At 37.9% G+C, this 26,375-nt stretch overlaps 1 protein-coding gene across 1 annotated transcript in view; it reads right to left on the bottom strand.

The window, feature by feature from the left end:
* Positions 1-14,345: 14,345 nt before the first annotated feature.
* The window catches only part of LOC128857127 (polyhomeotic-proximal chromatin protein), a 39,648-nt gene continuing 27,618 nt past the window's right edge, over positions 14,346-26,375 (bottom strand). Inside the window, exons 2-6 of the mRNA XM_054092704.1 lie at positions 23,882-25,040; positions 23,181-23,811; positions 20,888-23,113; positions 16,046-16,384; positions 14,346-15,954 (exon numbers count right to left, since the gene is read on the bottom strand). Coding sequence (XP_053948679.1) covers positions 15,155-15,954; positions 16,046-16,384; positions 20,888-23,113; positions 23,181-23,811; positions 23,882-25,040 — 5,155 coding nt within the window. The 3' untranslated portion in view covers positions 14,346-15,154. The remainder of the gene's footprint in view (positions 15,955-16,045; positions 16,385-20,887; positions 23,114-23,180; positions 23,812-23,881; positions 25,041-26,375) is intronic.

The raw sequence follows: 26,375 nt of genomic DNA, 5'->3' as shown, positions 1-26,375 counted from the left end.
GAAGTACCGTCCCAAGCCGCCTCTGTATCGATATGGAAGGTGAGTACCTTGTGGAATATACTAACATCTTGCAAGGCTGCATAAATGTTTCACAGTGTTACCAAAGAGGTAAATTTAAAGAGAGAAATTTACTAAAATTCATGCATAACGAATATACTCTTCGCAATTAAATTCTCGTTGTTTTTTTTTTGATGAAAATACAACTTTATTTTGAAAAAATGATTACAAGTGAAACATTGAAAGTATTGCCCATCGCTGGCTACTACTTCTTCCCATCTTTCTGGTAGATCGTCGCGGTAAAACTGTTCATCTTTTGAGGCTATCCACGGATCAAGCCATTTTTTGATGTCTTCATATGAATGGAACTGCTGGTCTGCTAGACCATGTGCCATCGATCGGAACAGGTGATAATTGGACGGCGCAATATCTGGAGAATATGGCGGGTGGAATAGGATTTCCCATTTCAGTGTTTCCAGGTAGGTTTTAACGGGTTTAGCAACGTGAGGCTCATTGAGAAATGCCTCCCTCAGGCAACACCTCCACCTACTAGAGCCAAAATTAGATGCTGAAATAATTACATCGAAGGTATTAGATGAAGTAAAAATTTCTAAGCATTTTTCTACTTGATGCATTTAGTAAGCCACGGGGGGTCATACTATATGGCGCATTAAAGGCGATATTTTGGTTCTTTGTTGTTTTCTGTTTGATGAGTCCAGTTGCTTGCTTTAGTGTTCCATAATGGCAGATCAATATATGTTTCAGTACCAAAAAGGTGAAGAGCCGAAGTAGGCGGCCAACAAAAATGGGTGCTGTTTGTGGGCTCAAAATACAGTGACGAATACAAAGTAGTCTTCTTTTTACGTTAGGGCAACGACTTCGACATCGACATAATTCATATTTCTAAAACATCGATATTTTGAGATATTTTTGAGTGTTCAAAACATCAATTTTTGTTGTTCGATCTCTTTTTAGCATCGATGTTTGGCTTCAATGTTGGAGGATTTTTAGTCAAGAATATTTTTTTATTTATGTTTATTTTGGTTCACATTTTTTAGCATCGATTTTTTGCTTCAATATTGGAGGATTTTGGTCCCTAATATTTCTTTTAATTTTTTTCCAAATAAAGCTTATTTTGATAACATTTTTTATGACTGATGATCATTCGTTACATAAAAATTATCAATAATCAAAGCGATTTCGGAAATGAAATTTCAAACCGTCACTGTTTGCACTTGTGGCTGTAGTGATGGAAATCTCGTAAAATTACGATCAAGCTATTTAAAGTTTATGCTCGTTGTCAAGGTGACATTTCGCACTAAAAAAATTAACGCTAAAATAATGGATTTCTTTTTCCCCAATATTATAATTCAGTGGGGTATAAAACAGCACATCTAAATTTTCTGTAAAATTTTGAATACGAAATTTGATATGATGAACATCCTTTCAATTTGATTTTTGTTTTCGTACAAGTTATTGAAGATTTAAAAGTTTTCGTTTTCATGGTTCTACGAGAACGACCGCAGATCAATTTTTAGGGCCGAACCAACCAAACTGAGCCGAACTTCGACCAATTTCAGCCAAAGCTGAACCGAAACCGCACCGAAAATTGTATAGGGTCTAAATAACAAACTATAGGTAGGTAGGCGAAATGGTTGAAGTGCCGGTCCGGCACTCCTCAAGTAACACTGAAGCACTGTTTTGATACCATTATGAGACCTCCAACAGGCAGATATCTATGGCCAGCCAGAGCTGGAGGAGATTGATTGGATTTAGGTTGACGCACAAACTATGAATGATTTAAAAAAAAATCCAGTATTCTTACTAATAATAAAGCAAAAAAGATACTCGTACATACGAGCATGTCTCAACCCCTTTAATTTCAACTTATTTTTACATTTATTATATACTCTTATCGGCATTTTCACCTTGCTGGCGGCACCGTCTATCGGTATAAAGCTGATTTGCGGCACTGAACAATTTCTCACCAGACGCACCCGGTGGAAAAGCAGGTGATATTTCAAAGAAATTCAAAACAAAAGCTGTGGGTTTTGATGTTAGTAGTAAAAACAAAATGTTACAACAAATAAAAGGTAATAGAATTTCGGAAGAAAAAATTAGAACTTCGATGTTTTTGAGCCGAAGTTTCTCGAGCCCTGTATTGATGTTATGCCACCTTTGTCGCAGCTCTACCTTACGCCCGATTTTTGTTTAAGGTTAAGGTTAAAGGTACTCGTAGTCAGACAAACCTCTTTCTTGCAGCCCTGCCACAAGAAATCGCTACACTCATATTTTGCACCATACAATTTCACTCAATGATTAAACTCTAAGCAATGGCTACACAAATACAAAACAAAAAACGCTTTTAAATGCAATGCTAGTAAGTAAATAAAACAAAATTTAAATAGTCCATAGAGCTTTAAGCATGATTTTTTGCGTAAAAAAACAAATATTTTTAGTGTGTGAATTTTATTGCAATTAATTTTTAATTAATTGTTGTTTTTTTTTAGCGAAATGTGTTACTGTAAATCGTGTGAAACTGATTGAAAAAGTCCAATGGGATGGAAGTGTCGAATGCGTTTGAGTCAAGATTCTTTTTTAAAAGAATATCAAGAGAAGGCTGTGAGAAATATTTGCTTTAAAAAGACGAAACAAAATAAAATGAAACAATAATAAATAATAAAAATGTACCAAAAACTTGCATACATATGTACATATGTATATAAAATTAAAATTATGTAAAATACACTTAAATTAAAATTAAAATAAATTTAAGTAATAGAGGATGACAAAAAATTGTACGCCTTACCAGGCAGTTAAGTATTCTGTTATTGTCGTTTTTGAAGGAGTCAAAAATCAGAATTTTAAACTATAGTAGTCATATACATACATATGTATATACAATAGTAAAGAGTTATTAAGTACTTCAAGAAAATCTTGCGATACAAAACCTGCAAAAATTATTAGACCAACTAAATTTCCTACATTTTTTTTTGCCAGCTTAGGGCTAACAAAAACATGAATTTTAATATTTAAACTTTTAATGATAAATGATTTAAAAATATCCAGAAATACTCACACATTTCACTTGAATTGAATAAACAAATATAATTCTAGGGGAGAGTTTATAATTTGGAACTTAGTCATTTGCAACCTCCCTTGATTATAATTTGTTGTAGTCGTTGAGGCCTCTTTTTGATTAAGTTTTTTATAATATTTTGACCTAAGACCCATTGTGAAGCCTGCATTTGATTTTCCTCCCCTAACTAAGTTGCTTTACCCTTTGGGGACGGAGCCGCTCGAAGGACGAGCGTCGCTGAGGACGAGAGGTATTGGAGTGCGCAGTAAAGAAAATAAATACGTTGCACTTTATAAAAACTAAGGCTTTACTTAACACAAGAAACATTTTTCATAAAATCAATAAATAATTATAAACAAACTGCTATCACTGCTAATGTTGAAATGCCGGAATGGACTCCTTATTGCACAGATTTCGCTTCTATTTAACGAAGTAATGCCGTGATCTTTTGTCTTATCAGATTCAAAGTAATATTCGTCAGAACTGTCACTATCTAACGTATCATCTCTAGATCGCTTAGCCATCGTGCGTAGGATAAAATATAAAATATATAAAAAGCCTGCTAGTTCCTCTGGCAGTGATCCTGAAAGACTAAATCAAAGAACTAAAATTCGTTTTGACTTAATCGTCGTCTCACATTGTAAATTTACATTATAAGGAAGATAAGACTTCATCGCTAATGGCCCCTACTGAATAAAAAAAATACTTTTTTACTATACCTATGCGTATCTTATCGCTCAGAACGACAGACGTCGCGAGCCTTGCAGCTACGAACTAGTTTAGGCGGATATATGACGACACGTGTCCGGAACGGTAAAACGGCTTGGGTGGTTATATGCCGAAACTCGTCCGCAAAGGGTAAGGTTAGGTTAGGCTGAAGCGGTTGTCCACTGAGGCACACACAGACTCAAAGCCCTTTGTGATGCAGCGTGGGGAACTAGCCCTTATCCCTCCTAAAACAAATGTGTACTTTTCAAAAATTTCGTAAGATCCTTAATTTCGACAGAGCCGAGATTCATTAAAGAAATGTCCGCCCAAAATGGTGAGTCTACGTCTGGATAGAGCAGGACAGTGACACAGAAAGTGCGGGATCATCTCTTCCTTTTACTCGTCTAGACAACTTCTGCAGAAGTCATGTGTTTGCACATCTATTCTCTGGCCGTGCCTACCGATTAGACAGTGCCCCGTAATAACTGAAATCAGCGTGTTACGACTGTGCTTATCTCTTCTTAGCAGAAATTCCGTACCTTTAGCATTGAGAGTCGGCCACGGCTGTCGGGCGTTTTTGCAAGTGGCTTCATTACGCCATCTTTGGAAGGGTATACCTGTATAAACTCCAAGGGGTAAACCACTTAGATCTTTTTAAGAAGGTCTCTCCAGTGAGGCATTTTGCGAAAATCCCAGGTCCTCAAAGAAATAATCGCCAAGATATTTGTCAAGGCTTCTTTGCCATTCTACTGGCTAGGGTATCAATAGTGACCAGTTATAACACCTGTGAGGACGCTGGTGGTTGATCTATTGAATCCAAGCAGGCCTCATCATAATCATATTGGTCTTATAATTTTTTCGTCTAGAGTAGAACAATGACTGATAAGCGCTCTTTCTCTTATTTATTGAGCAAATCGTGAATTTTACAAGTCTGCAGATTTAGCCCACTTCCCATCCTCCCATTTTACACTAATGCACTCTGCAGGAGTGGTCCCTCAAAAGGATTTTGCTTAGCCTGGCAGAATCCTTCACGGGTTCAATGGATTCGCAGTACTCCTTCCAGGAGTTGCGTTTCGCATATTTAATGGCTTTTTTGTATTCACTCAAAATTATACGGTAATTTTCAAAGTTCTTAGTTTGGTAGCATTAATTAAAAACCTCCTAACCTTCTTTCTAAGTCGGTCAGCATCTTGCTCCATCAGGGAGGAAAGTCTTTCTTGCTAAAAGATACTGGACAAGGCACTTTGAAGCCCGTCTGATAGGATCGCTGCAAGTGCTCCACCTGTTTGTCCAGTTGATCAGTGGATGAGTTGAAAAAAGTTCGCATGTTCAATTTATTATTATGAAAACCCTATTGAACAGAAACCAGTCAGTTCTTTTAGCGTTCCTGTGGGGAGATCTGGTTTCCCGTGCGAAAATGATTTCGAAAAGGACCAACCTATGATCCAAAAACGTATTTTTCTGAGAAACCTTCCAATTATCAACCCTAATGGCAGGTGAATAAATAGAAAGAGTTATATCAAGAACCTCCTCCCAACCGTTTGATATTTCCGATGGTGAAAATACAAACGTGGGATTGTTGCCCTTGTTCCAAATAAGGAGATTAGGGCTAATAATGAAATCAAAAAGAGGCTCACCGCGATCATTTATCTCGCTGCTTCCCCAAATGGTATGTCTCGCATTGGCATCGCAGCCGATGAGGATGACCTCTTTATTAAATGAAGGTGAGTCCACCAAATGCCCCACTTGCTCAGGAGGTGCTGCATTTTCGTGGGTCATGTCTGCAGAAACGAAATAGTAGCAGCGGCCACTAGATGCTTATACACGGACTACTGTCACGTCTGGCGAGCTGAAATTAGAAGTCAGAAAGGCATTAATAGTATTCCTAACGAGGATACAAGCCCTAGGCTTACATTCCGACTGGGCATAAAAAATATCATAATGTCTGCTCTGGAGGCCCATGATCTTAAACTGCCGAAATCAGGGTTCTTCAACCAGCAGATATCTATGTCTTTCTCCCTGAGGATGACACAGAGGTTATCCGGGGCGAAACTAGCATGGCGAAGGTTAATCTGAGCTACCATTAATATTTCTTTATTAAAGGAGCCCCGCGGATTTCATAAAGCTCTTGACTTCGGATACCGCGTCCGTCGCAGACGGACTCTAATCATAACTCACCTCTAATCTTGGGAATATAATCGAACCCAAGCAGGTTGAAGGTTGTTCGGGTGGCTATTGCGTTCAGTTTTTGGTCAGCCAATTTTTTCTATCCCTGACAGAGTCCGTTTCTCGAAATTTGTATGCGCTTCAAAGATTGTAAAACTCTCGAGCCAATATAATATATTTAAAGATGAGTTGATTAATAGCCCTGAAAATAGTGGAACAGAGTAGTGGATTTAACTCCACATTTGCCGTGCTTTCAAGCAGCTGAAGAATGAGTTTAGTTAAAGGGCACTTTGAAGTTAGGGATAGTTTGTCGGTTCCATAGGAAAATCCCACTTTTGTCAGAGAAAATGGTCCTGGCCATGTGTTGTATAACCCCACAAAAATTTCAATGAAATATAAAAACAAACCGAGTGCAATTTAAATTATTCCACATATGTACATACGTACGAGGGTTGCTATTTATATTTCTGGCCTAACAAATGAAAAATAAAAATTGGTGGTTGAAAGAGGTTTTCTTATTTTCCAAGAGACACTTTTACCTTAGTTGGACCCAAATTCTTCGTTTATCCAACAACACTCGGTCACTCTGAAGTGGAGGGAAATAAAAGACCAGATGAGTGTACAAGGAAAGGTTCTGAGTTTAGACTTCAGCGAGTGATAGTGGACATAAGCATCCCTCTAAACGAACTGTACGCTGCGATTGGCTTGAGCGTAGTCGCGCCAACCTACAGAAGGTGGTCTCTGACAACTAACTGCAGGATCTCCAAAGCGCTCGGGGTAAAACTGAATCTTAAAAGGTCAAAATGTCTGCTTGGATTCAACAGATCAACCACTAGCGTCCTTACAGGTGTGATTACTGTACTTCAAAGAAACCAAGATAAATATCTTACTGGAGTGACTGGTTACCTTCTTAAAAAGATCTAAGAATAAAAAGATCTAAAAATCTTGCTTAAACAACTTAGTTAGGGGATGGAAATCAAATGCAGGTTTCACAATGGGCTTTACTTACACCGAGTGTCGTGTCTTAGACAAGCAACCTGGCTAACCTAACCTAACTTACTGTTCAAAAAATAAAATTAAATAATTTAATAAAATACGACAAGGTAATCAAGCAAAATATTTTTGTTGCTCGTCATACAAATGCCCAAGGAAGCCTCATTCTTACGGTGTGTGACATGGCGATCTTGCTCAATGATTTCGCGCACTGATTTCACATTTTCCGGTACAACAACTTTTTCGGCCACCTTTTCGGAATGCTCAATGAGCGAATGAGAAAATTTATTGTACCAGTGCGGTGCTAAAGGATGGTATCTCCTCCCCATATAATAATTTTAGTTTGGCAGGCTTTCTTGTCTTGTCTTGTTGATCCATGTTGAAAATTGTGAAAAATGGTCGCACTAAAAAGTTCACGGTTTCTTTTCATTTCTTAAAGGCAACTGTAAGGCCGATGAGTTAGCTAGATTAAACCGCTCGCTCCAAACTAGTCACCACAAGGTCGACATACCCATACCCTTAGCAACATCTAAACTATTAATAGACAGACACAAAATTACTGCTGCTAATTTCAACACCTGCGCTATCAGTAGAAAACGTGGCCCGAATGGAACAAAGGCCGCATTAAGAGTCTGCTTAAATTAAGTAGGAGGGATCTAAGAATCGTAATAGGTGCCCTCTCTGTCCACTGTCTATGAGCAAGGCATGGCAGTAGATTACGAACACCATCCAATGACTATTTATTTATTGTAGAAGCTGTCCATGCGGGTGACTGGCTCTGTGTAGAAGACGATTGAGATTGCTTTTCTGGACAACATTGCGGATGTTGCGAATCTCACACTAGCCAGCTTTCAAGCTATCAAGTAGAGCAAGGATAGGATAGTTCCGGTGGTATCACAAGTGGCCTCTAACTGGCCTGGGTGCAACGAAGGATATCCACTTCACCTAATTTAATTTCATTTTTTTGCCGTGATACATTTTTGAAGCCCCTGTAAGCAATACTAATATGGCTAAAACATCAAAAGGTTCTGAGCCCGTTTATGTGAAAATATTAGTCTGAGGACAAAGAAATCCATTATTTTCTCAGTATATGGCTGTAGTGATCGATATCTCATAAAGTATCGATCAAACAGTTTAAAGTTCATGCTCGTTGTCAAGGTCAAATTTTGCGCAAAAATAATGGATTTCTTTTTCCCCAAACTTTCGTATATTAATATAGTTTTCTTTCCAATGGAAACGTCAGAGGGCGTCTGGCAATACTAGTCCAAGGCCAGAAATATAATATAAATAGCAAATCTCATATAATTTTTAAAAATTTTGGTTGCTATTAAACAAGACCCCACAGGAAATTATATGGTACAATAGACAAAAAAATCGATTTAGTGTTTCAATTTTTTTTTTTTTTTTGACCTGAAAAAATGTAATTAAATAACTGAAAGTCATCCACAAACAAATAAAAAAAATTAAACCAAAAATTACTTTAAAAGCAAACAGTAACGATTTTCTGAAACAAAAACACAAAATAGCTCCACACAAACTAATTATTACAATAAAAATACAACACAATTAATACCGAAAAGTTTAAAAACTAAACTTTTAATAAATCACAAAATAAAATTGCCGATCACAAATCTAAAAAACAGAATAACTCAAAAATACAATATTCAACTTTATAGATAAAATAATTTAAAAAATATATATATAGTACATTTTTGTCAATTTGAAATTTAATTACGAACACAAAACTTTTAATAAAAGGTAGCAAATAGTCAAATTTTTAAAGTAAAATTATTATTAACGAAAAACAAAAATAAAAAAAGTCAAAATAATAATTCCTGATCAAATTGCCAATTCTCAAAATACAGAGCAAGTCCATTCAAAATTAAAATATTAAATTAAAAGGAACCACTAAGTAAAATTTTCACTAAAAATAAAAAATAAAAAATATGAAAAATAATACTTCTTTTTTTGCAAATAATTCACGCTCACAAAACGAGTTTTTACAGTAAATCGAAAAAAATGATGCTAAAAAGCTACAATTTCGAAAATTATTGTAACTCACAAAAATTTCGCTTTCGAAGTCCAAAAGGAAAATTTAGTAAATTTAGTTAAAAGTAGCCGCACAGATTGCGGCTTTGGCATAAATAAAAACTTATGAAAATATTGGCGGTGTTAAAAAAAAAACAATTGTGAATAAATGCATATATGAAAAATATTTACAGTTAAGTATGTAAATCGAATAGTTAATAAATAAAAATTTTCACACCAAATATCTCAGTGCAAAAATAAATAATACAAGAAATTCAAGTTTTGAAGTTTTGCAATTTATCAAATTGAAAAGTAAAAAGTCAGGTAAGCAAATGGGAAAAACAACAGATCTGTTTGCATCGTAAGTTGCTCTAAGACTCCAGCTTTTTGACAGCTTTTTGCGACTCGAAATTTTTATTGTCTCTCAGTATTATAAAGGTTGGTTACATTTGAAGGGCCGATGTTGAATGTGAACCACACCTAAACGTCAAGTGTCTTTCTGGATTTCATTTGATATTTTTTAGTTTCAGACTAACTCAATTTGAACCATGGAAAGATACATAATCGAACAACGCGTTAAAGTTATTCAGGCTTATTATGAAAACGGGCGTTCAAATCAAAATGCATATCGCGCACTTCGTGAAGAAAATCATCTTCAGTGATGAGGCACATTTTCACCTCAGTGGATTTGTCAATAAGCAGAATTGCCGCATTTGGGCGAATGATGATCCAAGAGTGATTGCCGAAAAACCAATGCACCCACAAAGCGTGACTGTTTGGTGCGGTTTATGGGCCGGCGGCATGATTGGGCCGTATTTTTTCCAAAATGAGGCCGGTCAGGCAGTTACTGTGTTATAGGCCCTTATTATGAGCAACATTCGATCTTCGACTATAGTCGAAAATGCTGATCGAACGAATTTTCATTTGGTATTATGGTGCTCATTCGTTGAAAAATAGGACTATTGTGAATTTCGATCGCTCGACGCATTTACAATAGATAATTTTTTCTCAGGTGATACAGCAAATCAAAATAAAGGAAAAAACCGATTGTATTGAAATTCGCTTGTATTGTATTGAAATTCGCTGAAATTTGCTAACAACATTTTTAAAAGTTAAAAAAAGTATTTTTTGTGAAAATGAGTACAACGGAGTTGTGGTTCGACGATTTATCAGACGATAAAAGATTAGCGGAACTAGCTAGAAGTAGAAAACAGTTGAGGGGCGCATCCAACCCCTTAGAAATGGCTTCCACTGAGTACGTTTAGAATTTTCAAAATGTGTTGACGTACTTAATATGACATAAATTTCCTTACAGATTTTTAAAGAACTTTAGATCATCTAAAGAGGCGTTTATGGACCTACTGTCCAGTACAGAAAACCACTTGCAGCAGTGCACCCGAGCCAAATCTTCCAAATATTTTAAAGCTAGTCACAGTTCTGCGATTTTATGCTCAGGGATCGTACCAATTGAGTATTGGTAATGAAGGTATGCTAGGACTTGCTCAACCCACTGTGTCTGTTGTGCTATCGGAAAAAATAGATGTCCTGGAAAATTATATTTGCCAAAGTTGGATACAATTTAGTAGTACAGAGGCTGATCTGCAACAAAGAAAAGCACATTTTTATAGCAAATACAGCATAAGAAATGAAGTTCTTAGAATGTTATAGAAAAATCTAAAAAGTATTAAATAGAAACCTTTACGCCACAGTTTCTGTTTTATTTTTGTTATAAATTTTCTTTATTCAATTATTCGTCATTAGAAAAAAATATGTATATATTTCAGTTCCTCTACGTATTTCAGCCCATACCTGCCAAGGGAAAATAAAAATGTATTTCTATAAACATCACAAAAAAAACCATTATATTAACCTTAATCCATTTTGCTGCCGTTCTAACTGGTGGTCCCAAGCAATTCAGCTCCGTTGTAAATTCCTCCCATTTTTTTGCTGCTTGAACTTTGGTGCAAATCCCTTTTGCGAATTGTGGATTCTCTTTCATTAATGCAACTAGCCTTTCTAATTGCTGTTTGGTACTCACGATTTTCGACCTGCATAAAATTAACAACATTAGTATATATTTATTATTTGGTTACTCTAAAACCATAAATAATCGCAAACAACTTACATTTTAACAAGTTTACCAACAATACGCAACGCAATCGAAAGCAAAATTGCATTCGACTCTAAATTCGGTATTCAACGAAAATTTCGACAGGGCTGCACCGCTCATAATACCAAATTGACATTCGATTTTCGATCTTCGACAACCAACGAATATCGAAGATCGAATATAACTCATAATAGGGGCCATAGTGTTCGCTATCGTGAGATGATAACGAACTTTTTATGGCCCGAAGTGGAAGATATGGATGTGGACGATATGTGGTTTCACAACAGGGCGGTGCCACTTGACACACAGCTAACGAAACAAAGGCTATTTTGCGCGAAAAATTTTATGGCCGAATAAACTCACGTCGCGGCGATGTCAATTGGCCGCCAAGATCATGTGATTTGACACCGTTGGACTTCTTTCTTTGGGGTTATTTGAAAGAAAAGGTGTACGTCGATAAGGCAGCAACAGTTCAAGAGCTAAAGGATGAGATAATTCAGCACATTAACGGCATAGAACCTCAATTATGCCTCAGCGTCATCGAAAATTTGGACTATCGGATGGAGGTGTGCCGCGGCGGCCAATTGATCGATATTTTGCTCCATACGTAATTGAGTCATACCAATATTATCGTAATAAAGAGGAATGAAAATAATTTCTTAAAAAAATTGTGTTTTATACAAAATCAACACCGGCCCTTAAAACTTAACCACCCCTTACAATTAACTATCGAAATTTATGTATTTGGAGTTTTTTTTTTTTTTTTGGCGGTGAGGTTGGGTTAAATATTAATTCGCACCATATAGTAACCGTCGCTACTACGTGTGTGGTGATTCCACTAAAAACATCCCTCCTCTTCTCTTGGATTATTCCCTCCACCCACGGGACAGCTTCCCCATTGCTTCGAGGTAGAAGGGTGTCCTAAGAAGGACACTTACTTACTCACCCTGCGTCCAGGGTCGCCTATTTTGAGAAACCTATGCTCAATACTCTTCAGCATAACTTTCCATTTCACGTTTCTTTTTTCGGATAATATCCTCTATTTGCGACTGCTTTTCATTTTTCTTCGTCTATCAACATTTTCTCGATTAATTTTTCAGGTGTAAATACACCAATAGCTCGGTTCAGAGCTGTTCTCTCTATGTTCCACCTCTCGCATTTAAAGAAGTTGTGCTCCGCATCATCATACTCAGTATCTCCATATATGCAGTTTGGTAGGCTCACTTTTCCCATTCGCCACAAATACTTGCGAAAGAACCCATGTCCGGGCAAAAACTGTGACCGTGAGGCAATAGTTAACCTCACCGTGCTTTCTTTCTACCCACTTTTTTAGATCGAGTATCGAGTCTCGCTCTCCATCTACCGTACCGTTCAGAGTTCCATCTTGCCTGCCAAAGTGTGAGCGTTTGAATTCTAATATCGGAGAACCGTGGTACTGGGGTTCCTGTGTTTATTGCCTCCCATCTCCGTTTGCGCTCTTGTGCTAGAATATCTATAGGGATGGTTCCGCTGTTAACTAAAACCGCTGTTCTGTATGACGAAGCCACTCTGAGAGCGCAGGTGCGTTGCACAGATTGCAGAGTTTTCCGCCGGCATTGCACCCTTAACGAATCTTGCCCATATTTCGCATCCGTGTAAAAGAATCGAGTTCATCGTGTCCATTAAAAGTTTTCGCTTGTTCTGCGTTGGACCTCCAAGGTTTGCCAAGAGCTTACTCAACATGCCGCTTACTTTGGCAGCTCTTGTGGCAGCATGATTATGTCTGGGTATATTCAATAACGCATTATAATGCGCAACGTACTTTTGCAGTGTTGGCAATGCGTTCAGAAATGCAAATATGGCAGTACTGCAAATGCATCGCGTTCCAAAACGCCATTTTTGTATCAAACGTCGCGCATTATTTGCAGGAAAAATTTTAATACTGCCAATCCATCAATTGCAACACTTGTCACATTGGCAGTGCTGCCAGCGCTGCAATTACTGCGCATTTATAATGCGTTTCTGAATATACCCTCTAATTGCACTCCTAGGTATTTGACTTTTTGTCGATAAAGTGGCTTCGAGTACTTGTATATCTACTTCTAATGGGATACGTCTGTTGGTTAGAAGGATTAGCTATGTTTTCTCTGTGGCCAACTTAATCCATGGTCTTCTAGCCATGTCTGAGCTCGGATCATCAGGGAGTGGAGACAGCTGATTCGACTGATGACGGGCCACTTTCTGTGGGCGAAGCACATGCAAACGGTAGGCATCTTAGACAGTGTACTCTGAGACGGCGGACCACTTCCTGTGCGTCTGCCCCGCCCCGCCTTCGCTCGAATCAGGTTTGAGCACTGATGTGTTAAGGGGTTACATGAGTTTCGTCGGGTAAAAAAAGGCCTATTTTCAATTTTTTTTTTCTATGTAAAAAATTATTTATTTAATTCAAACTTTTTTCTGTCTTTTAGATACATATTTAAAGAATAATTTCTGAAAATTAAAAAAAAAAAAATTAAAACTCCTCCATTGTGACGCCATTTCCGATGACCTTCGGAAAAGAGGTGCATCCGCGTTGTCAGCATAACTCCTGACAGGATCATCAAAAATGAAAAAACAAAAATAAGTGCTTTAGTTAAGACCATAAACTCGTGCTTGAACGAAGGAAAAAAAAAGTAAAAATTGGAATTTTGGCAGACATTTTTCCAAAAAAATGAAAGTTTCGGTCAAATTTGCTTGACATTTTGTTTTTTTTTAAATAGATGTAATTGAAAAAAAAAATCCTTCGTTCAAGCACGAGTAAATTGTATTTCGAACTCCTGTGTAACATTTCAACAAAATCGGTTTAGTAGTTTTCGAGAACATTTGACAACCGACTTTGAAAACACGGTTCCGAGAAAAACGCGTCTAAAGTTTTGAGTAATAATAAAAGTGGCTTGGAGCGCACACATTCCAAAGGCTGTATCTCCGAATTTATTATTCGGATCGACTTGAAAATTTAGGATAATATTCCTGAGATGTAGAAAATAATAAGCCAAAAAAAATAAATCGATTTTTTGAACCAACGAAACCCATGTAACCCCCTAAGAAGCGACCACCTTGGCTCCTTGGCACTCCAAGATCTACTCAGATTTCTTCGGAAATCGGGTAGATTTAAAGAATATTAAAAGGGAATCCAAGTGTCGTACAATGGACTTAATTAATGTCTGAGTGCTGCACTTGCTAGTTGTCCTAACAAAAAAAAAAGTAAACGAAAGTCATTTTTTGTAATGAATTTTTCACATAAACTTACTTGTAGTGAATGCCATTTATTTAATTATTTCAAATATGCTTTAGCAGCAATATTATATGAATATTCATTTAAATTTACATACTTATGAGCTAACTTTAAATATTACTTAGTGATTAGTTTTAAAAATAAGAAATACTCTTTGAGTTTACATCTGTAGGTTTTTGAGTTTTCACCTGCCATAGCGACCGGAGCGTACGACGACCCAAAAGCCTTCACGGCGTGCAAAACTCCAGCACTGAAATTAAGCCTGTGCCCTAAACACTAATTACTACATATATATTAATTATATAAACAACTTAAAAAGAGAGAAGTGCCCAATTTCAGTAGTAAAATTGTGAACAAAACAAAAGAAAAAGTGGCGTAAAAACTCGACACTAGCGAAATAATAAAACAATGTTTAACAAGAGAACGAATGACACATATACTTATATATTGTATTATATATATATGTATGCGTTAGTATGTAATGTGATATCTAAAAATAGCGCAAAATTAAACATAACCTCACTTAACGTAGCAGCTGTAGCTGCGTATACTCATACTTCTTGTACACTAAATTTTAAAATAAAAATATTTCTTTGTATAGTTGTTGTTGCAATTTCTGGAGTAGTAGGAGTTACAAAATGTACGCAATATTTATATTATTAATTAATTATTTGTTCAACTATTTTATGTACAAAGCCTACTTAACAAACAATGCTGCCGCACTTCCTCATCTCCGCTTAAATGTATGTCTGTGCTATCGAAGAAAACTAACGCCTCAAAAATATTATTTTGCTGTATTTACAAATTCCAAACGTCGCTTCTACTGTGGCGCCTCCTTATCGGCACTCTGCACGGGCGCCACCTCTTTCATCGACTCTACTTTGGCGACAATCTTCAACGCTGGCCCCAATTTCATGCCCATCGCATTCACCAAATGATTCTCCTTGAGCAGCATCAATGCTTGCCCATCGATTTCCTGCTGCTCAAAATCATCCACATAATCGGTGCAGCCAGGTAGGTGGCGTATAAATTCGCACACTTCAGCCACACTCCAGTCGGCCATGGCGGGGCGTTCGCTGTGTACGGCGGCACCCGTCTGCGCCGCAGCAGTGCCAGCTGCGCCCCCAACATTGTTCGCCGCACTATTTGCAACCTGTTGCGCTTCGGCGGCCATAGTAGCAGCCACAGCGGCCGTATTTTCATGCTTCGAAACGCCATTATTGTTGTTAAAGGCAGTGATTGGCGCAGACGGTATGGGTTCGGTTTGCATTTTCTCAGGTGCAGCAGCGCTGTTTGCGTTGCTCGTAATACTGGAGTTGTCGACGGCAGCGCTTTTGTTATTCGCCACCAAGGCATCGCCAGCTGTATGCTGATTGCCTGTAGTTGTGGCGTTGCTGGCATTGCTCTGTGTGGGTGCCTCCGCTGGCTGCTCGTTCATGGAAGCCGCCTTCGATTGGCGGGCACAAGTTAGCGAGCAGAAACGTTTCTTCTTCAGTTTCGCTTTGTGCTCCGGTTTGCCGCATTGCTCGCACGCAATCATATCGGGTGGTAGTGAAGTGGGGCCGTTGCTCTGGTGGTTGACTGCATTATGTGCCTCTTCATCCACGGCAATTTTCTTTCCTGTAAAAGTTTTTTTGGGGAAAAAATGATGAGTGTGCATTGTGTTGTGGGATGATTAGCTTGATTTTGCTAATAACTTGACGATACTTACGGGGTGGCTCATCGTCAGCATCTTTGTCTGTGTAACGTTGGCGCGTCACTGGAAACGGTTCGTTGGCCTCTTGTATGATGAAACCTTCGATGACGTGCGTCAGCACATTGGGCTTGATCATGGCCTTCGGCAGATCCTTTTCCACCTTGACGCTTGCCATGCTGGACGTGTTCTTGGGCATGCTGTTGGATATGCTCGTCGAGACGGCATTTGTTGGTTTGGTAGCTGGGGCATTGCTTTCGTCATTTGTAGAGGAAGCAACTGTGGCAGCTGTGGCAGCTTTTTCCGCCTCGGCGTTGGGGGTTTTGCTGCTGTCCTGTATACGATTGCCAGATGCACCTGTGGGTAAGTAATTCAGAATTATTTTCATATTTGAGAATTATTAAGGGAAATATGAAAATATCAGAGACTATTTTTCTTGATTCTGAAATACCGTCGCGGAAGGGACTAGATTTATATGACTGTAAGCCAGAAGTATTCTTCGAAATTGGCACTGTGTTGTGGGAAAGGCTTGTATTATATTGTATTGTACAACAACAACGAATTATCTAATATGAGCCCATGAATGCTTTTTACAATTTAAAAAACACATAAAACTGCAGGTTTCGTTATTTGTAGCAAAAAATTATGGCGCACAAACAAGGAATAAAATAAAAATACATATAATTGTAATTATAAGGAACAAATTAACAATAAAATTGAATGAAATAAGAGAAAAAAATAGTATAAAGTAAAATATAATACGATGAAACCATGATTCAATTATTAAAGCTTTGACATTAGAATTCTGGTGCTCCCTTAGAAGAGTTCGCATTTCAGGGGGGAGCCTGGTTTATGAGGTCTAAAAATTGCATCTCTTTGCGTTTTTTTTTAAGGAAAAAATTAGTTTAGCACTACAAAGTTTTTTCTATCTTTTAATGAACATTTAAAAAGTATAAAAAAATTTTTGTACTGGTTAAAATAAGTTGAAAAAAATGTTTAACATAGAAATTAGTAGAGCGCATCAACGCTGGAGTTGCCAACTGGCGTACAAGAACAGCTCGTAATTATTATCTAAAGTAAAAAATTCAAATGGATTTCTAATTATCATGATTTTTTATTCTAGATGAACTAAGAAAACTGAGAGAAATTCCAAAATTTCAACTTTTTGGAGGTTTTAAAGAAAAAAATGCCTTTCTATAAAAAAAAAAATTCACTTCAACTTGGTATAAAAATCTTGAAAACATTTTTTTTATCTATTTTGTTAGTTCAAATAGAAGAGAATTTAATACTGAAGGGAACAAGCTATGATTCATTTCAAAAGGTTCATTAGTTTTTTTTCATTCATGTACGCCAATTCAAAGAAATCATAAAAATGAAAAGTCGAGAAAAAATAAAGTTTGTACTATAGCTGTCCGGTCACAGCGTAACTACCTAACGCTCGCCTACCTTTGGCTTTGTATCTACGGAAATATTGAGAATTAGGCTCTGTAACTTTGTGTGAATATTCTGAAATATATTAGGAATCGCTTAAAACGAAAAAAAAAATTGATTTTTTTGACCTTATAAACAAGGCTCCCCCCTTCAGAAGGCTGAAGTAAGTGGAAAAAGTAAATAACTTTTTGGACAAAAATGGTAGCAAAAAAAGTGTTATTTTTTTTTTTAATTAATTAACTAATTTCGGGGCATAAGTTCATAGCGTTTTTATATTTTCTTTTATTTTACAACGATTTTTTTGCTGTTTGGCAAAGGGTAAGTACACATTCTATAGAACTCTCTTTCTGCTCTACAAAACTATGTTAATTGAATAGTTGAGTTATTTAATTTTTTATTAGTTTTAAGGCTTAGAAATGGAGTACCCATGGGGCAAAAATCAACACTTTCGACCTCTTCTTTGCTTTTCATCGAGGTGAAAAAGCTACCGAAGCTGCTGAAGCAGCCGGGGACATTTGCGATGTGTATGGAGAAGGTGTCGCAGGCGAGTCTACAGCACGGAAATGGTTTGCAAAGTTCAAAAATGGCGAATGGCGACTTTAACGTCGATGACACGTCCTGCAGCGGAAGGCCTTCGATAAAGTCTCAAATCACTTTTGAAGTGTCGCCAAATCAGTCGTGAATTGGTGGAAAAAATTAACTGCGATAATAAAAAGGTTCTAAATCACCTTCATTCAATGGAATTTATCGAAAAATTGGGATCCTGGGTACTTCACGAGCTCAACGAAAAAAACACAGAAAGTCGCCTTCATAAAATTGCTCCTCCGCATCTCGCCCGCCATCGAGCAAACACGCGGTCACAAACTGAGCTTTTTATACCGAATCGTCACGGGAAATGAGAAATGATGCCTATACATCAATATGAAGCAAAAAACAGGAGTGGCTGGCTCTAGAAGATACGCCAAAGCCAAGAGTCAAGCCGGAACTTCATCTAAAGAAAATCATAAAAAGTGTTTGGGTGGACTGGCAAGGCATTGTGCACTGGCAAATGCCCAAAAAGAATGCCACGGTCAACAAAGAGCTCTACATTGCCGAACTATACCGCCTGAATGAGGCTATTCGACTGAAAAGACTTGATCGACATGTCCAAACAATACTACTTCACGACAATGCCAGGCCCCATGTTGAACAAGTCGTAAAAGCCGCACTCCGAGAGCTCGAATGGGAGGTCCTTCAGCATTCGCCCAATTCTCTGGACCTTACACTGACCGATTACCATCTTTTCCGCTCTCTGTCAAACCAGATGCAGTGGCGTTACCTTCGATAACAAAGAAGAGCTTAAAAACTGGCTCAACTTTACTTTGACAACAGACCAGGCGATTTTTGGCGAAATGGCATCAACAAACTGGTCGAGAGGTGGGAAGAGATTGTAAAGAGCGACAGCGAATATGTAGCTGATTAACTTATTGATATAATTATTGTTTTCTGTTTTAGTAATAAAATGTTTGCCTATGGTAAAAACGCTACGAACTTATTTCCCGAACTAATAGAAAAATACCACTAATAAGAGAAAATTAATAAATAAATTAATGAATAAAAATAAATATTTATAAAAAAAGAATTGTAAACAAAATGTATAATCAAAATTTTTTTTTTAATTTTAAAAATAATTATTAAAAAAAATTATACAAATACATTTGTAAAAAAAATTAATTAATTAAAATTAAAAAAAAATATAAAGAAAGAATTATAAAAAAAATAAAAAATAAAAATTAATTTAAATTAAAAAATTATAAAAAGAAGAGTTATATAACAAATTAATTAATAAAAGTAACTAATAAATTAATTAAATAATTAATAAAAATAAAAATTTATAAAAAAAGAATTATAAAAAACAAATTATAAAAAGAAATTATTAAAAAAAATTATAACAAAAATTATAAAAAAAAAATTAAAAAAAGATTATAAAAAAGAATTTATAAAAAAAAACATTAATTATTTAAAAGAAAAACAATATAAAAAAAGAAATATACAAAAAAATTAGCTAATAAAAGCAACAAATAAATTTATTAAACAATTAATTAAAAAATTAATTGATAAAAATAAAAATTTATAAAAAAAGAATTATAAAAAACAAATTATTAAAAGAAATTATGAAAAAAAAAATACTAACAAAAATTATAAACAAAAAAAATTATAAAAAAAATTATTTAAAAGAAAAACGATATAAAAGAAAAAGAATATACAAAAAAATTAGCTAATAATAGTAACTAATAAATTAATTAAACAATTAATAAAAAAATTAATTAATAAAAATATAAATTTATAAAGACATAATTATAAAAAACAAATTATAAAAAAAATTATAAAAAATATATTATTATAAAAAAAATTACAAAAGAACAATTATTAAACAAAAAATATAAAAAAGAAATTTATAAACAAACATTAATTAATTAAAATTAAAAAAAAAAATTATACAAAAAAGTAATTAATAAAAGGAAATAATAGATAAATTAATTAATTAATAAAAAAGTAATAAAAATAAAAATTTACAAAAAAAAGAATTATAAAAAAAATATAAAAAATATAGAGAAAAATTATAAAAAAAAATTATAAAAAATAAATGTATAAAGAAACATAAATTAATTAAAATTAAAAAAATAAAATAAAAAATAAAAAAAAGAATTATGCAAAAAAATTAATTAGTAAAAGTAACTAATAAATGAATTAAATAATTAATAAAAAAATTATAATTAATAAAAATAAAAGTTTATAAAAAAGGAATTATAAAAAACAAATTATAAAAAAAAAATTATAAAAAAAAATTATAAAAAAAAAATGTTTAAAACAAATTACAAAAGAACAATTATTGAAAAAAAAATTATAAAAAAGAAATTTATAAAAAAAAATAAATTCAATAAAAAATTATAAAAAAACAATGTATTAATTAACAAAGGAAAAATAAACTATAGTTTCAGTAAAATGAGCAAATAAACATTTAAAAAGGCAGAAAAGTAATTCCTTGAAAAACGAAATTCCCTTTTTGTTAAAAATATTAGGTTAGGTTAGGTTAGGTTATACTGGCTGGCCGAAGCCACGCAGAGACCAATTTGGTCCATAGCGATACCAGATCAGAGTGCTATTTAGCGAAAACAGCCATCACTCAAGATGTGCGTACTGTTCGCGAATTTTAGGAGTCGTTCAAGCTCCAGTGCAGGGATAGATTCTAGCCTTTCAAGGCTGAGAGCGCTCAGGTAGCATTTAAATTTTTACTTGGAACATCAATTCACATAGTCCTTTTAAATTTACTGTCTTACATTTTATTAACACTCCCTTCCCTTTAAACGACTTCACTCTAATCACAAAACGAAGTACCAAAAAGCGTCCTGCATTCAATGGGATAAAAATGTTCGCCTTCCCTCTTACCTTTAGTTGGCGATGCTGTGGTGGATTGAGTAAGCGACGTTACATTCGCCACGTTTTTCGTCGGCGACACTGCAGTTGACGTAGCTGTGGTGGGTGTAGTTGGAGTTGCCGGCGCCGGGGTGGTGTCCATTGCGTTTGAAGCTTTGGTAGCTTCTGCATTCGGCGAATTGGCCGTTGTTGCCGTTACAGTGGCAGTTGCATTAACATTTGTGGCATTAGTTGGGTTGGACTGCGGCTGATGTTGCTGCTGCAGCTGCTGTAGTGTGGATGGTGATGTCGACGACGATGAGGCCGTAGCCGACTCAACGGACGGCTGTTGGGGTGTGGCAACTTTAGGTGCTTCCATTGTTGACTTTACTGTTGTCTCCTTCAACTCAGCCGCCGACGCTGCCAAATTCGCAGCATTAGAATTATTCATATTGGCCAGTTGATTGTTGTTGGCCGACGATGTAGCCGATGAAACTTGCAACGCGCGATTCGCTTCTGACGCAATGCCACCCACCAGCGACATTTGTGAGGGCGAATTAATAGACAAAGGACTTTTGTATTGCTGTTGCAGCTGTTGGTGTTGCTGTAGTTGTTGTTGCTGCTGTTGCTGGTCGTTAGCCATAGACTTGATGGGCGTGCTCGGCAGCGAAGACACGGACGTAACACCACCGCCAGCACCGCTGTTTAGTGGCGATGCCATGGTGGCCGCCGCTGTTGCCGTTGATGTAACCGGTGAGGAGGCTTGTATGCTGCCACCCATCGAAGCGTTCATCATCGAGGTGAGCCCGAGCAGAGGACTTTGTGTGGGTGTGGACACCATGCTGGGCTGCGGCAGTGGTTGTGCGGCTGGTGGGGCCATTTGAGATTGCTGCTGAGCTTGGTGCTGCTGCTGCTGCTGCTGCTGTTGTTGTTGCACTTGATGTGCTTGTTGTGCTTGCTGTTGCGCCTGTTGTTGTTGCTGCTGTTGTTGCGCCTGCTGCTGTTGCTGCTGCTGAGAGGCAGCAAGAGTGGCTGCCAGCAAACTTTGCTGCTGCTGCTGCGGCGTCGCCTGATTAATGCCAATAGTGCTGGTGACCAGCGGCCCAGCCTGATTGGTAATAGTCACCACTGAAGTTGTCGGCAGCGTCGATGCCTTCGACTGATAAACGGCGTGTTGCTGCAATGCTGCGGCTGCGGATGAGGCTATGCTCGACGGCGTCGAAGAGGATACCGAGAAAGGTACGCCGGCGATTTGCGGTGGTAAGTGTGTTTGCTGCTGCTGCTGCTGTTGTTGCTGTTGTGCATGCGCTTGTGCCTGTTGCTGCTGTGGCTGTTGTTGCACCACAATTTGATGTATTATGTTTTGCGTTTGCTGCTGTTGCTCGCGCTGCTGTTGCTGCTGCTGTTGTTGTTGCTGCACCAGCTGCTGTTGCAGCAGTTGAGTTTGCAGCTGCTGCTGCTGCTGTTGTTGCTGCGCCTGCTGTTGCTGTGTAATGAATGTTTGTGGTGTCACCTGCAACTGTATCTGTTGCGGCTGTTGCTGCTGCTGTTGCAACTGCTGCTGCTGCTGCTGCTGTTGTTGTTGCTGCTGTTGCATTTGTATAGCCGAAGCGAACTGTTGCTGCAGCAAGTGCTGTTGAAGCAATGCCTGTTGTTGTTGCTGTTGTTGTTTTTGCATTTGTTGTATTTGGATTTGCTGCTGCTGCTGCTGTTGCTGCTGCTTGTCGACGTGCCCAGCCGCGTTGGTCTGCTGTATGGCCTGGCCATTCTGTATTGTTATTGGCGGCCCGGTGCTCATCACAACCATTTTGCCCGCTGGCGTTACCACCTGATGCATGGTCGCGCCCTGCTGTTGCATGCCAGCTGCTGTGGCGACCGTTTGCGCCTTCACCTGCTGCTGCTGGCCATTTTCAGTCTTCATTGTCGGCAGTGCCGGCCGCACTGGCTGCTGCTTGGTGCGCATCTTCTTCAGCAAACTCTGATTCTGCGCAGTCTGCGTCGACACCGAACTAGCCGGACGTATTTGCGCGCCGTTTTGCGGCAGTATTTGCGGTACGCGCTGGGCTACTTGCTGCTGCAATTGGCTGGCCGTTACGGCTTGCTGCTGTAGCTGGGCGGCAGCGGCGACGACGGCCTGCGCCGTTTGCTGCTGCTGCTGAGTTTGCTGTTGATGCGTCTGCTGCTGTTTCGGTGCGAGCGCCTCGATTTGTTGACGTGGCTTCGTTGCAGGCTGTGCGACATTGCACTGCAGGGTGATGGCTGTAAGCAAAGAAGAAACAGAGGCATTTTAACATATTTAACAAACGCGAAATTCACTGTGGCTTACGATTCTGTTGCTGCGCCTGTATGGTTTGATGCGACGTCGGCTGCTGAATGAACATGCTTTGCGTGCCGTCTGGTTGTGTGCCGCGTATTATAATTGGATTCTGCAACTGCTGCAGGCCATTCGACCAGAACGGCACCCAAGGGCCAATTTGCATTTGCGGCGTCCCAGTGGTGCCCTGCAATGGGCTAATAATTTGTGTTGGCATTGTCGCTTGTGACACCTGCACACATTGCTGCGTCGATTGTTGCTGTTGCTGCTGAGCCACTGCGCCAGCGGCGTTCGCTGCCGATTGCACGGTGTTCGTGGTGGTTGTCACCTTCTGCACAACCTTTTGTTGCAGACTTTTCTGTGCGTCGCTTGTTGCCTTGGCGTTTTGTTGTTGCTGCTGCTGTTGTTGTTGCTGTTGTTGAGCATTAGCTGCTGCCGCTGCCATGGAATTAAATATGTTCTGTTGTTGTTGCGGCGATTGAGCCAGCACGGGCGTGAAGAGTAGTGCCTGCGGTGATTGACTGGACGGTATCGCGTAGGTGTTGGGAAAGCCCGCATTGCCGCCTATCATTTGCTTGGCATTTTGCGTGGTGGTGGTAATCATTTGGGGCGTGCCGCCCTGAAATGGTTTGCTGGCGATAACCTGCGCAGAGAAAATGCAATAAATTGTGATTAAAAAATTAGATTCAAGCAAATTCCGCACTTTCACCCACCTGTATCGGTTGCTGTCCTAAATTCGAGTGTATCAAATTGCCGGAGACTAGCTGCGGGTAGAGGAAACCCGAATTAAGCGCCGTTTGCTGTGGCATCAACTGCACCGTGCGTCCCTGTGCCCAATCGCCCAGCACCTGACTAGTCAACTGCATGGGCGACATGGTGCTAATGGTAGTCGAATGTTGCTGCAAAGCGGCGACGGCGGCGGCAGCACTGCTGGGCGTTTGCTGGTTGGCCGGGCTGCCGGGTGCGCCATTTGAGGGGTCCGCCAATTGCATTTGCATTTGTTGCAGCTGATTGGCCTGTGTGGGATCCAACAGACCGGCATGCTTCAGTTCGCCACCCGCGCCGGCGGCGCTCAACTGATGTGTGGCGGCAGTGTGTGTGGGAAATTCCTGTTTCACCTGTATGGCAGTAAATGGTGAGCCATGTTGTAGTTGCAGCTGCTGCAACTGCTGTAATTGTTCGGGCGAGATTTGTAGTGGCACCGACGAGGGCGCCACCTGTTGGGCTGGACTCTGTGATTTCTCCAGTGTGAAGTTTTTCTGCGGTGTGGCGACGTGTAGTGTTGTTGAATGGGTAGCGTTTGCCGTCGGTGTAGATGAGCTGACAAACGTCGACGATGTGGATGATGATGCTGATGATGTGGATGACGATGATGATGATGCTGATGATGACGACGACGATGACAAAGATGATGATGATGACGATGACGAAACTCCACTACTACCGCCTAAACTGTGCTTATAGGTGGCGTTGAAATTGTGGTGGTGGTGGTGGTGGTGGTGGTTGTTGCTATTGCTACTGATGTGCGTATCCGGATGTGGAGGACTGGCAAAATCGTATTTCTCGTCAAAGGTTATTCCCGCCTTTTGTGCGAGCGTCTCGAGACACTTCAATGGGCGTTCGTTGTTTTTGTTTGTATTAACGTTGCTGTTGTTGCTTAAATGGCTATTAACACCGCTATTGGTTGTAGTAGTAGTGGTAGCCGTCTGATGCTGTTGTTGTTGCTTTAATACAGCTGTTGTGCTATCCACTGACTGCGTGTACTCAGAATTGACTTTGATAATTCTAATATTCGAGTTGTCCTTTAGGGGCTGAGTAGGTAAGTAGATGTTGTTTGGCGTTGGATGTGTGACGTCGCTTTCAATATCCGTTCTAAAACGCAAAGAGGAGTACAAAAAGAGGCAGATGTTAGTATAAGACTTTGCTAAAGCAGAAAAATGCAAAAGAAAAAACCAAAAATTACCCTTAAGCCATTCTAATAATTTTAAATAAACTTAAGAAATATAAAAAACTAAATATGAAAGTATATAGTAACGGAAAGGCACAAAAGTGCTGAGCAACATTTTTCGTATTTTACAGAAGAAGCAATAACAAATAAGAGTACACCTTCTTTTTTGTCTTTAAGGCTCTCGCCTCATTTGAAATGGGTTTTTTTTGGGGGCTTTCTTTAAATGCGTGTAAAAGTTTTGTTTTTTGTTTTCAGTATTTTATTTTTTTATCTATTGTTATAAAATAAAAATTTTGTTTTGAGCATACGAGATTCGTTCAAAAAGTTGCCAGCTTTCAAAAAATGGTCTTCACAAGGACAATGAACGCAGATATAGCCGGTTCTACTGAACCGATTTTGATGCAATAAAATTTAAATGACGTAGAATTGGTGTCGTTATCAAGTAAACTACGATCGTTCGGGAAAAAATTTTTGGGTTTTTTCTCGGGACTTTAAAATAAAGAAAAAATAAATAAAATATTTTTTTTTTTACTTTAAAGGTTGCAAAACAATTCTTTTTACTTTATTTTAAAGGTCGGAAAATTTTTTAATTTTTTTTTTTTTAATTTTTAAATCGGTGATAAAAATAAAAAGTTAATACAAATAATGAGTAGCTAACAAAAAATTAAAACTTGGGGAAAAAAGGGTCAAAAAACGGTTTTTCATCTTTGAACGTCTGCCATTTTGTCAAATATTTTTTTTAAGATCGTAGTTCACACGATAATGACACTCATACTGCACAAAAACCTTTTCATCTTTTTGATTTCAGACGCCTATGAGACCCGGAATCCGTGTCGCCAGCGACATCCCTTTTTCTGGAAGTGCATTTTTTTAAGTCTGACAACTTTTTGAACGAACCTCGTATGGCCAAAAAAAAATTTTGTATTTTAACAATGAATCAAAAAATAAAGTACTGAAAACAAAAATAAAAAATCTTTTTTCGTTTCTGTTTTACACGCATTTAAAGAAACACCCAAAAAAACGCTATTTCAAATGAGGCGAGGACTTTAAAACTAGAAGTTGTTTTGTGTTGGCGAATTTTATTATAGGCTACCACAAATTTTTCCAACAAAACTGGTGAGAAGTGTCTTTGTGCATAGATATACGTGTATATAAATGTTCTACACTTTAAAGATAACAATAATAATTAGAAGATATTTCATATTGTAATCTATTTCACAATCTAATCTAAAAAGCATAGGAGTTACTTGAATATCATT

Source organism: Anastrepha ludens, chromosome 3 (assembly GCF_028408465.1).
Source record: "Anastrepha ludens isolate Willacy chromosome 3, idAnaLude1.1, whole genome shotgun sequence".
Lineage (NCBI taxonomy): Eukaryota > Metazoa > Arthropoda > Insecta > Diptera > Tephritidae > Anastrepha > Anastrepha ludens.
Note: the sequence above shows the minus strand (reverse complement) of the source record. Positions and strands in the feature narration are given on the sequence as shown.